The sequence below is a fragment of the Heptranchias perlo genome, chromosome 12, assembly GCF_035084215.1.
Source record: "Heptranchias perlo isolate sHepPer1 chromosome 12, sHepPer1.hap1, whole genome shotgun sequence".
NCBI lineage: Eukaryota > Metazoa > Chordata > Chondrichthyes > Hexanchiformes > Hexanchidae > Heptranchias > Heptranchias perlo.
This window is the reverse complement of record NC_090336.1, coordinates 75,250,547-75,264,304: the sequence shown is the minus strand read 5'-3', so window position 1 is coordinate 75,264,304 and position 13,758 is coordinate 75,250,547. Positions and strand designations below refer to the sequence as shown.

Here is a 13,758-nt window from a genome sequence, read left to right as displayed (position 1 = left end):
TCATGCCGTTAGATCATATACATATAGCTTATATGTCTGGTTCGATATAGGCATGCAATTTACACCAGGTTATACAGTCTTATACCCAAACTAAGATCTAAACGCACACCCACTAGGTTTCCCTGACACTCCCTGAGTGGTCACAGAACATAAAGGATAATTCCCGAAATGGAGAGCTGACGCTGGCCTGGCGTTCCGTTCTCTCTCTCTCTCTCGACGTCGTCTCTACGTCCCTGACGTAGGGTCTTCCACTTCCTCGATGGTTGGTCTCCGGAGTCTTCGCTCTGGCTCCACGCCCCAGATCCTTCATTCTTATTCCGAATCTTATCTCTTCAAGCTGTGCTGTCTCTCTCCCTTTGGTTTAGGCCTGCTCGCTTTTGCCTGGGTCTTCTCCTCATTGGCTCTGTCCCAAGGGCTTAGGTAGCATTACCTCATTACTCCTTTTCTAAATAAGGACTTGTGTCTTATCACATTTCCTTTGTCTTTCACAAAACATGGTTAATTCAAACCGGTTCCAGCCAGCTGAGGCCAGGACTGAACTCAGGTTACTTTAGTTCAAAATTCTTTCCTGACTGTGTATCAGCAGCTGACATCTCAGGTTACCTTCTGCAGCCTCTAGCCAACACCCAGGATGTTGATGGTGGGGGATTCGGCGATGGTAATGCCGTTGAATGTCAGGGGGAGGTGGTTAGACTCTCTCTCTTGTTGGAGATGGTCATTGCCTGACACTTGTCTGGCGCGAATGTTATTTGCCTCTTATCAGCCCAAGCCTGGATGTTGTCCAGGTCTTGCTGCATGCAGGCTCGGACTGCTTCATTATCTGAGGGGTTGCGAATGGAACTGAACACTGTGCAATCATCAGCGAACATCCCCATTTCTGACCTTATGATGGAAGGAAGGTCATTGATGAAGAAGCTGAATATGGTTGGGCCTAGGACACTGCCCTGAGGAACTCCTGCAGCAATGCCCTGGGGCTGAGATGAATGGCCTTCAACAACCACTACCATCTTCCTTTGTGCTAGGTATGACTCCAGTCACTGGAGGGTTTTCCCCCTGATTCCCATTGACTTCAATTTTACTCGGGCTCCTTGGTGCCACACTCGGTCAAATGTTGCCTTGATGTCAAGGGCAGTCACTCTCATCTCACCTCTGGAACTCAGCTCTTTTGTCCATGTTTGGACCAAGGCTGTAATGAGGTCTGGAGCCGAGTGGTCCTGGCGGAACCCAAACTGAGCATCGGTGAGCAGGTTATTGGTGAGTAAGTGCCGCTTGATAGCACTGTCGACGACACCTTCCATCACTTTGCTGATGTAAGGAATCTTACAACACCAGGTTATAGTCCAACAGTTTTATTTGAAAATCACAAGCTTTCGGAGGCTTTCTCCTTCGTCAGGTGAGTGATTGAGATTGATGATTGAGAATAGACTGATGGGGCGGTAATTGGCCGGATTGGATTTGTCCTGCTTTTTGTGGACAGGACATATCTGGGCAATTTTCCACATTGTTGGGTGGATGCCAGTGTTGTAGCTGTACTGGAACAGTTTGGCTAGAGGCGCAGCTTGTTCTGGAGCACAAGTCTTCAGCACTACAGCCGAGATGTTGTCAGGGCCCATAGCCTTTGCTGTATCCACTGCACTCAGCTGTTTCTTGATATCAAGTGGAGTGAATCGAATTGGCTGAAGACTGGCTTCCGTGATGGTGGGGATATCGGGAGGAAGCCGAGATGGATCATCCACTCAGCACTTCTGGCTGAAGATGGTTGCAAATGCTCCAGCCTTGACTTTTGCACTCACGTGCTGGACTCCGCCATCATTGAGGATGGGGATGTTTACAGAGCCTCCTCCTCCCGTTAGTTGTTTAATTGTCCACCACCATTCACGACTGGATGTGGCAGGACTGCAGAGCTTTGATCTGATCCATTGGTTGTGGAATCGCTTAGCTCTGTCTATAGCATGTTGCTTCCGCTGTTTAGCATGCATGTAGTCCTGAGTTGTAGCTTCACCAGGTTGGCACCTCATTTTTAGGTACGCCTGATGCTGCTCCTGGCATGCTCTTCTACACTCCTCATTGAACCAGGGTTGATCCCCTGGCTTGTTGGTAATGGTAGAGTGAGGAATATGCCGGGCCATGAGGTTACAGATTGTGGTCCGTACCCATGGGATGTACCCCAGCATCGGTCGTGTTTTCAGGACAAGTGGGCAGAAAATGAGCGGGAATAAAATCGACCCTCGTTTCTCGATTTCCCTTTGAATGTCGGTTGGGTAGAATTTGGTGAGAACTTGTGGACGTAATCATTTAAAAATGCAATGTGTAATTGAGTACTTGAGACGATATAACCCCCCTGAGAGGTTTAATGTGCCCATCGCCATCTTCTTTCTTTGCTTTCTGTAGTGTTGGCTTCACTCCCAGCCCTCGCAGTCCCGACTCCCCCCACCCCAAACAAGGCCATCTCGCCCAGCACCTTGAATGGGTTGGAAGTGACTGAGCAGCGCAGTTGGCTCTACTTGGAAGAAATGGTCAACTCGTTGATGGCCACGGGTCAGCAGCTGAAGACACTGATCGAGCAGGCGAAGCAAGCCAGCATCGCCTCGAAGGAAGCTGCCATCGCGCAGGCCAAGGTCCAGGCAGACAGTGAGAGGAAAGGGGTGAGTGACGGCAGCACTGCCTCACGGCATTTGAAACGCATGGGATGGCAGGTCGGGTAACTTCTGCAAACGCACTGGCCCCGATATTAACAGGAGGACCCGGAGAGCCCGGGGACCCGGAGCCGCGGCCCGATCCCGGAGAGCCCGGGGACCCGGAGCCGCGGCCCGATCCCGGAGAGCCCGGGGACCCGGAGCCGCGGCCCGATCCCGGAGAGCCCGGGGACCCGGAGCCGCGGCCCGATCCCGGAGAGCCCGGGGACCCGGAGCCGCGGCCCGATCCCGGAGAGCCCGGGGACCCGGAGCCGCGGCCCGATCCCGGAGAGTCTGGGGACCCGGAGCCGCGGCCCGATCCCGGAGAGCCCGGGGACCCGGAGCCGCGGCCCGATCCCGGAGAGCCCGGGGACCCGGAGCCGCGGCCCGATCCCGGAGAGCCCGGGGACCCGGAGTCGCGGCCCGATCCCGGAGAGCCCGGGGACCCGGAGCCGCGGCCCGATCCCGGAGAGCCCGGGGACCCGGAGCCGCGGCCCGATCCCGGAGAGCCCGGGGACCCGGAGCCGCGGCCCGATCCCGGAGAGCCCGGGGACCCGGAGCCGCGGCCCGATCCCGGAGAGCCCGGGGACCCGGAGCCGCGGCCCGATCCCGGAGAGCCCGGGGACCCGGAGCCGCGGCCCGAACCCGGAGAGCCCGGGGACCCGGAGCCGCGGCCCGATCCCGGAGAGCCCGGGGACCCGGAGCCGCGGCCCGATCCCGGAGAGCCCGGGGACCCGGAGCCGCGGCCCGATCCCGGAGAGCCCGGGGACCCGGAGCCGCGGCCCGAACCCGGCCGGATCCACTACCTGGTCGGCCGGCAGGAGCGGGAGTTCGGAGCAGCCGGCCACAGCCGGGGACCCGCGGGAATGGTACTCGGCCGTCAGTTGTAGGGGGAAGGCTCTAGTTGGGGGGGGGCGCTCCAGATGCTATCGGGGGGGGGGGTCGAGAGACGATCATGGCAGGGGGGGTTCTGGAGGTGAACGGGGGTGACCTAGTGGCGATCAGTGGGGGATGGGGAGGGGTGAAGCCGTCACTGCTCCCCCTCCCCTGCTCAGACTTCTGACTAATATTGCAGTCGGAACCCAGCCGGGGTGGGGGGGCGGCGGGACCTGGCAGGGGAGGGGCGGGCATCGGGTTCCTGCGGCGGGCGGTGGGACCCAGTGGGGGCAGCGGGACCCGGCGGTGGGGGGGGGGTGGGCAATGGGACCCGGCGGTGGGGGGGGGGTGGGCAATGGGACCCGGCGGTGGGGGGTGGTGGATAGTGACCGGCCTCATTTCAACTCGGACCCTCCGCCCAGTTTCCGCCAGGTTGGGGGGGGGGTCAGAGTGAAAATCGGGGTCACTTATCCTCTCTGTGTTGACTCGGTGGCTACAGTCCTATTGCCCCAACCGTGACCCCGTCACCATTCGCTTCGTCTCATCCACGGGATCTTCCCCTCAACACACAAGACCATCTCGGTGCTGAACTTCCTCCAGTCGGACAAAGCCAATGTTTCCGCCCTCACCGCAAAAAAAACCCCGCACTGCTGCCAACGGACTCCCGCCCACTCCCTGACTGCTCGCTCAGGGTGTACCGGACCTTGGGGTTCTGTCCAAGCCCCACCTCTGATCCATCGCCTCCACCTTTGCAGCGTTGCTCTCCTCTGCTCCTGTATCACCCACACCCTTCACCGTGCCCTGCTCACCACCACCCTCTGGAACCTCCAGAATTTGATGCCTGCGTCTCACCAGCTAGCCCCTCCTCACTGCTCTACGTGGGCTCCACGTCCTCCAGTGATCGAATTAACAATCTTCAGTCCTCTGACTCCAGCCTCCTGTGAATCCCCCTTCCCTCACTGCACCTTCAGTGACACAGTCTTCACCGGCCTTGCTCTTTGCTCCCCCCACTCCCCAACATAGCCCTCTGTCTCCACCACCTGCTACAGACCCACCTCTCGGGCTGACTGATTAAAGACTGAAAATAACGGGGAAACTCTCTCTTCCTTCATTCATTTTAGTGGAAAAAGAACCAGCCCGAGTTCAAAGTGAGATTTTCTGTTTTGCACTTTTCCTGTAAAATGATTGGGGGCAGGGGGGATTTCACTGCTCAGATCGCCAGGGTTACCAGGTGTTTGAGGAACTCAGGCTGACGGGCGTCTGAAAGCAGGAGGTCAGTGGCATGGGATGTTTAAAACCAGCTGAAATACAGAGTGAGGCTCAAGTTAGTTTTAAGTTTGAAACTGGCCACCGGGGTATCGAGGGATATGGAGCCAAAGAGGATAGATGGAGTTCGGATAGGATACAGATCGGCCATGATCTCGCTGAATGGCCTCCTCCTGTTCCTACGTTCCTAAAAGTCGTACGGGACTATTTAATGATGCTGAGCTGCATTTCACTGATGAAAAGTTTGTTTCATCTCAAATGTAGACACTGAACCAGTACCAAACACAGATACCATTTCACCCGACTGAAGACGTGGAGGGAAAGACTGAGATCGTCATCAAGGTGAGTGACACGAACAGAATGATCCCACGGGGACCGGATTACCGCAGGGTGACGGGAACAGAATGAACAGGGAAAGGGCAGAGCAATTAAACAAATACTTTGGTTTTGTCTTCATGGAAGAGGACACAAATAACTTCCCAGAAATTCTAGGGAACCAAGGGACGAGTACGAAGGGGGAATTAAAGGAAATTAGTATTAGTAAAAAAATAGTGCTGGAGAAATTAATGGGACTGAAAGCCGATAAATCCCCAGGACCTGATAATCTGCATCCCAGAGTACTGAAAGAGGTAGCCATGGAAATAGTGGATGCATTAGTTGTCATCTTCCAAAATTCTATAGATTATGGAACAGTTCCTACAGATTGGAGGGTGGCAAATGTAACCCCACTATTTAAAAAAGGAGGGAGAGAGAAAACAGGGAACTACAGACCGGTTAGCCTAATATCAGTAGTGGGGAAAATGATAGAGTCTATTATAAAGGATGTGGTAACAGGACTCTTAGAAAATATCAACGGGATTAGACAAAGTCAACATGGATTTATGAAAGGGAAATCATGTTTGACAAACCTACTGGAGTTTTTTGAGGATGTAACTGGTAGAATAGATAGGGGAGAACCAGTGGATGGGGTGTACTTGGATTTTCAGAAGGCCTTTGATAAAGTCCCACATAAGAGGTTAGTGTGCAAAATTAAAGCACATGGGATTGGGGGGAATATACTGGCATGGATTGAGAATTGGTTGACAGACAGGAAACAGAGTGGGAATAAACGGGTCTTTTTCCGGGTGGCAGGCAGTGACTAGTGGGGTACCGCAGGGATCAGTGCTTGGGCCCCAGCTGTTCACAATATATATCAATGATTTGAATGAGGGAACTAAATGTAATATTTCCAAGTTTGCTGACGACACAAAACTAGGTGGGATCGTGAGTTGTGAGGAGGATGCAAAGAGGCTTCAAGGTGATTTAGACAAGTTGAGTGAGTGGGCAAATACATGGCAGATGCAAGAGGATTTGAGTACAGGAGCAGGGATGTCTTACTGCAGTTATACCACACCTGGAGTATTGTGTGCAGTTTTGGTCTCCTTACCTAAGAAAGGATATACTTGCCATAGAGGGAGTGCAGCGAAGGTTCACCAGACTGATTCCTGGGACGGCAGGACTATCGAATGAGGAGAGATTGGGACGAATCGGCCTGTATCACTCGAGTTTAGAAGAATGAGAGGGGATCTCATTGAAACATATAAAATTCTGACAGGGCTAGACAGACTGGACGCAGGGAGGATGTTTCCCCTGGCTGGGGGGGGTCCAGAACCAGGGGTCACAGTCTCAGGATACGGGGTAGGACATTTCGGACTGAGATGAGGAGAGATTTCTTCACTCAGAGGGTGGTGAACCTGTGGATTTCTCTACCACAGAAGGCAGTGGAGGCCAAGTCACTGAATATATTTAAGAAGGAGCTGGATAGATTTCTGAACACAAAAGGCATCAAGGGGTATGGGGAGAGTGCGAGAATATGGTATTGAGATAGAGGATCAGCCATGATCATATTGAATGGCGAAGCAGGCCCGAAGGGCCGAATGGCCTACACCTGCTCCTATTTTCTATGTTTTTATGATCACACGAGGACCGGATTACCGCAGGGTGACGGGAACAGAGTGATCACACGGGGACTGGATGACCGCAGGGTGACGGGAACAGAGTGATCACACGGGGACCGGATTACCGCAGGGTGATGGGAACAGAATGATCCCACGGGGACCGGATTACAGCAGGGTGATGGGAACAGAGTGATCACACGGGGACCGGATTACCGCAGGGTGATGGGAACAGAGTGATCACACGGGGACTGGATTACAGCAGGGTGACGGGAACAGAGTGATCACACGGGGACTGGATTACAGCAGGGTGACGGGAACAGAGTGATCACACGGGGACTGGATTACAGCAGGGTGACAGGAACAGAGTGATCACATGGGGACCGGATTACAGCAGGGTGATGGGAACAGAGTGATCACACGGGGACTGGATTACAGCAGGGTGACAGGAACAGAGTGATCACATGGGGACCGGATTACAGCAGGGTGATGGGAACAGAGTGATCACACGGGGACTGGATTACAGCAGGGTGATGGGAACAGAGTGATCACACAGGGACCGGATTACAGCAGGGTGACAGGAACAGAGTGATCACACGAGGACTGGATTACAGCAGGGTGACAGGAACAGAGTGATCACACGGGGACCGGATTACAGCAGGGTGACGGGAACAGAGTGATCACACGGGGACTGGATTACAGCAGGGTGATGGGAACAGAGTGATCACACGGGGACCGGATTACAGCAGGGTGACGGGAACAGAGTGATCACACGGGGACCGGATTACAGCAGGGTGACAGGAACAGAGTGAGCACACGGGGACCGGATTACAGCAGGGTGACGGGAACAGAATGATCACACGGGGACCGGATTACAGCAGGGTGACGGGAACAGAGTGATCACACGAGGACTGGATTACAGCAGGGTGACAGGAACAGAGTGATCCCACGGGGACCGGATTACAGCAGGGTGACGGGAACAGAGTGATCACACGGGGACTGGATTACAGCAGGGTGACGGGAACAGAGTGATCACACGGGGACTGGATTACAGCAGGGTGATGGGATCAGAGTGATCACACGGGGACTGGATTACAGCAGGGTGACAGGAACAGAGTGATCACACGGGGACCGGATTACAGCAGGGTGACGGGAACAGAGTGATCACACGGGGACTGGATTACAGCAGGGTGATGGGAACAGAGTGATCACATGGGGACCGGATTACAGCAGGGTGACGGGAACAGAGTGATCACACGGGGACCGGATTACAGCAGGGTGACGGGAACAGAGTGATCACACGGAGACTGGATTACAGCAGGGTGATGGGAACAGAGTGATCACACGGGGACTGGATTACAGCAGGGTGATGGGAACAGAGTGATCACACGGGGACCGGATTACAGCAGGGTGACGGGAACAGAGTGATCACACGGGGACCGGATTACAGCAGGGTGACGGGAACAGAGTGATCACACGGAGACTGGATTACAGCAGGGTGATGGGAACAGAGTGATCACACGGGGACTGGATTACAGCAGGGTGATGGGAACAGAGTGATCACACGGGGACTGGATTACAGCAGGGTGACGGGAACAGAGTGATCACACGGGGACTGGATTACAGCAGGGTGACAGGAACAGAGTGATCACATGGGGACCGGATTACAGCAGGGTGACAGGAACAGAGTGATCACACGGGGACTGGATTACAGCAGGGTGACAGGAACAGAGTGATCACACGGGGACCGGATTACAGCAGGGTGATGGGAACAGAGTGATCACACGGGGACTGGATTACAGCAGGGTGACTGGAACAGAGTGATCTCACGGGGACTGGATTACAGCAGGGTGATGGGAACAGAGTGATCACACGGGGACTGGATTACAGCAGGGTGATGGGAACAGAGTGATCACACGGGGACCGGATTACAGCAGGGTGACGGGAACAGAGTGATCACACGGGGACTGGATTACAGCAGGGTGATGGGAACAGAGTGATCACACGGGGACTGGATTACAGCAGGGTGACGGGAACAGAGTGATCACACGGGGACCGGATTACAGCAGGGTGACGGGAACAGAGTGATCACACGGGGACCGGATTACAGCAGGGTGACAGGAACAGAGTGATCACACGGGGACCGGATTACAGCAGGGTGACGGGAACAGAGTGATCACATGGGGACCGGATTACCGCAGGGTGACGGGAACAGAGTGATCACACGGGGACCGGATTACAGCAGGGTGATGGGAACAGAGTGATCACACGGGGACTGGATTACAGCAGGGTGACGGGAACAGAGTGATCACATGGGGACCGGATTACAGCAGGGTGACGGGAACAGAGTGATCACACGGGGACCGGATTACAGCAGGGTGACGGGAACAGAGTGATCACACGGGGACCGGATTACAGCAGGGTGATGGGAACAGAGTGATCACACGGGGACCGGATTACAGCAGGGTGACGGGAACAGAATGATCACACGGGGACTGGATTACAGCAGGGTGACGGGAACAGAGTGATCACATGGGGACCGGATTACAGCAGGGTGATGGGAACAGAGTGATCACACGAGGACTGGATTACAGCAGGGTGACGGGAACAGAGTGATCACACGGGGACCGGATTACAGCAGGGTGACAGGAACAGAGTGATCACACGGGGACTGGATTACAGCAGGGTGACGGGAACAGAGTGATCACACGGGGACTGGATTACAGCAGGGTGACGGGAACAGAGTGATCACACGAGGACCGGATTACAGCAGGGTGATGGGAACAGAATGATCACACGGGGACCGGATTACAGCAGGGTGACGGGAACAGAGTGATCACACGGGGACTGGATTACAGCAGGGTGACGGGAACAGAGTGATCCCACGGGGACCGGATTACCGCAGGGTGATGGGAACAGAGTGATCACACGGGGACTGGATTACAGCAGGGTGACAGGAACAGAGTGATCACACGGGGACTGGATTACCTCAGGGTGATGGGAACAGAGTGATCACACGGGGACTGGATTACAGCAGGGTGACAGGAACAGAGTGATCACACGGGGACTGGATTACAGCAGGGTGACAGGAACAGAGTGATCACACGGGGACTGGATTACAGCAGGGTGACAGGAACAGAGTGATCACATGGGGACCGGATTACAGCAGGGTGACAGGAACAGAGTGATCACACGGGGACCGGATTACAGCAGGGTGACAGGAACAGAGTGATCACACGGGGACCGGATTACAGCAGGGTGACAGGAACAGAGTGATCACACGGGGACTGGATTACAGCAGGGTGACGGGAACAGAGTGATCACATGGGGACTGGATTACAGCAGGGTGACAGGAACAGAATGATCACACGGGGACTGGATTACAGCAGGGTGATGGGAACAGAATGATCACACGGGGACTGGATTACAGCAGGGTGACAGGAACAGAGTGATCACACGGGGACCGGATTACAGCAGGGTGACGGGAACAGAATGATCACACGGGGACTGGATTACAGCAGGGTGACGGGAACAGAGTGATCACATGGGGACCGGATTACAGCAGGGTGACGGGAACAGAGTGATCACACGGGGACCGGATTACAGCAGGGTGATGGGAACAGAGTGATCACACGGGGACCGGATTACAGCAGGGTGACAGGAACAGAGTGATCACACGGGGACTGGATTACAGCAGGGTGACGGGAACAGAGTGATCACACGGGGACTGGATTACAGCAGGGTGACGGGAACAGAGTGATCACACGGGGACTGGATTACAGCAGGGTGATGGGAACAGAGTGATCACACGGGGACCGGATTACAGCAGGGTGACAGGAACAGAGTGATCACACGGGGACTGGATTACAGCAGGGTGACGGGAACAGAGTGATCACACGGGGACTGGATTACAGCAGGGTGATGGGAACAGAGTGATCACACGGGGACCGGATTACAGCAGGGTGATGGGAACAGAATGATCACACGGGGACTGGATTACAGCAGGGTGATGGGAACAGAGTGATCACATGGGGACCGGATTACAGCAGGGTGACAGGAACAGAGTGATCACACGGGGACCGGATTACAGCAGGGTGATGGGAACAGAGTGATCACATGGGGACCGGATTACAGCAGGGTGACGGGAACAGAGTGATCACACGGGGACCGGATTACAGCAGGGTGATGGGAACAGAGTGATCACATGGGGACCGGATTACAGCAGGGTGACAGGAACAGAGTGATCACACGGGGACTGGATTACAGCAGGGTGATGGGAACAGAGTGATCCCACGGGGACTGGATTACCGCAGGGTGATGGGAACAGAGTGATCACACGGGGACTGGATTACAGCAGGGTGACGGGAACAGAGTGATCACACGGGGACTGGATTACAGCAGGGTTACGGGAACAGAGTGATCACACGAGGACCGGATTACAGCAGGGTGACAGGAACAGAGTGATCACACGGGGACCGGATTACAGCAGGGTGACAGGAACAGAGTGATCACACGGGGACTGGATTACAGCAGGGTGATGGGAACAGAATGATCACACGGGGACTGGATTACAGCAGGGTGATGGGAACAGAGTGATCACACGGGGACTGGATTACAGCAGGGTGATGGGAACAGAGTGATCACACGGGGACCGGATTACAGCAGGGTGATGGGAACAGAATGATCACACGGGGACTGGATTACAGCAGGGTGACGGGAACAGAGTGATCACACGGGGACTGGATTACAGCAGGGTGACGGGAACAGAGTGATCACACGGGGACTGGATTACAGCAGGGTGACAGGAACAGAGTGATCACACGGGGACCGGATTACAGCAGGGTGACGGGAACAGAGTGATCACACGGGGACTGGATTACAGCAGGGTGATGGGAACAGAGTGATCACACGGGGACCGGATTACAGCAGGGTGACAGGAACAGAGTGATCACACGGGGACTGGATTACCGCAGGGTGACGGGAACAGAGTGATCACACGGGGACTGGATTACAGCAGGGTGACGGGAACAGAGTGATCACACGGGGACTGGATGACAGCAGGGTGACGGGAACAGAGTGATCACACGGGGACCGGATTACAGCAGGGTGACGGGAACAGAGTGATCACACGGGGACTGGATTACAGCAGGGTGACGGGAACAGAGTGATCACACGGGGACTGGATTACAGCAGGGTGACGGGAACAGAGTGTTCACACGGGGACCGGATTACAGCAGGGTGACGGGAACAGAGTGATCACACGGGGACTGGATTACAGCAGGGTGACGGGAACAGAGTGATCACACGGGGACTGGATTACAGCAGGGTGTCGGGAACAGAGTGATCACACGGAGACCGGATTACAGCAGGGTGACGGGAACAGAATGATCACACGGGGACCGGATTACAGCAGGGTGATGGGAACAGAGTGATCACATGGGGACTGGATTACAGCAGGGTGACAGGAACAGAGTGATCACACGGGGACCGGATTACGGCAGGGTGACAGGAACAGAGTGATCACACGGGGACCGGATTACAGCAGGGTGACGGGAACAGAGTGATCACACGGGGACTGGATTACAGCAGGGTGACGAGAACAGAGTGATCACACGGGGACCGGATTACAGCAGGGTGACGGGAACAGAGTGATCACACGGGGACTGGATTACCGCAGGGTGACGGGAACAGAGTGATCACATGGGGACCGGATTACAGCAGGGTGATGGGAACAGAGTGATCACACGGGGACTGGATTACAGCAGGGTGACGGGAACAGAGTGATCACACGAGGACCGGATTACAGCAGGGTGATGGGAACAGAGTGATCACACGGGGACCGGATTACAGCAGGGTGATGGGAACAGAGTGATCACACGGGGACTGGATTACAGCAGGGTGACAGGAACAGAGTGATCACACGGAGACCGGATTACAGCAGGGTGATGGGAACAGAGTGATCACACGGTGACTGGATTACAGCAGGGTGATGGGAACAGAGTGATCACACGGGGACTGGATTACAGCAGGGTGATGGGAACAGAGTGATCACACGGGGACCGGATTACAGCAGGGTGATGGGAACAGAGTGATCACACGGGGACTGGATTACAGCAGGGTGACAGGAACAGAGTGATCACACGGAGACCGGATTACAGCAGGGTGATGGGAACAGAGTGATCACACGGGGACTGGATTACAGCAGGGTGATGGGAACAGAGTGATCACACGGGGACCGGATTACAGCAGGGTGATGGGAACAGAGTGATCACACGGGGACTGGATTACAGCAGGGTGACGGGAACAGAGTGATCACATGGGGACCGGATTACAGCAGGGTGATGGGAACAGAGTGATCACACGGGGACTGGATTACAGCAGGGTGATGGGAACAGAGTGATCACACGGGGACTGGATTACAGCAGGGTGACAGGAACAGAGTGATCACACGGGGACCGGATTACAGCAGGGTGATGGGAACAGAGTGATCACACGAGGACTGGATTACAGCAGGGTGACAGGAACAGAGTGATCACACGGGGACCGGATTACAGCAGGGTGACGGGAACAGAGTGATCACATGGGGACCGGATTACAGCAGGGTGATGGGAACAGAGTGATCACACGGGGACTGGATTACAGCATGGTGACAGGAACAGAGTGATCCCACGGGGACTGGATTACAGCAGGGTGATGGGAACAGAGTGATCACATGGGGACTGGATTACAGCAGGGTGATGGGAACAGAGTGATCACACGGGGACTGGATTACAGCAGGGTGACAGGAACAGAGTGATCACACGGGGACCGGATTACAGCAGGGTGACGGGAACAGAGTGATCACATGGGGACCGGATTACAGCAGGGTGATGGGAACAGAGTGATCACACGGGGACTGGATTACAGCAGGGTGACAGGAACAGAGTGATCACACGGGGACCGGATTACAGCAGGGTGACGGGAACAGAGTGATCACACGGGGACTGGATTACAGCAGGGTGATGGGA

General features: G+C 55.2%; 1 protein-coding gene across 1 annotated transcript in view; it reads left to right on the top strand.

Annotated features, from left to right (window-relative positions):
• LOC137327765 (deformed epidermal autoregulatory factor 1 homolog) overlaps nt 1-13,758 on the top strand; it is a 208,444-nt gene that overhangs the window by 118,129 nt on the left and 76,557 nt on the right. The window contains exons 11-12 of the mRNA XM_067993575.1: nt 2,392-2,645; nt 5,082-5,159. Of these exons, the coding sequence (XP_067849676.1) occupies nt 2,392-2,645; nt 5,082-5,159 (332 nt within the window). The remainder of the gene's footprint in view (nt 1-2,391; nt 2,646-5,081; nt 5,160-13,758) is intronic.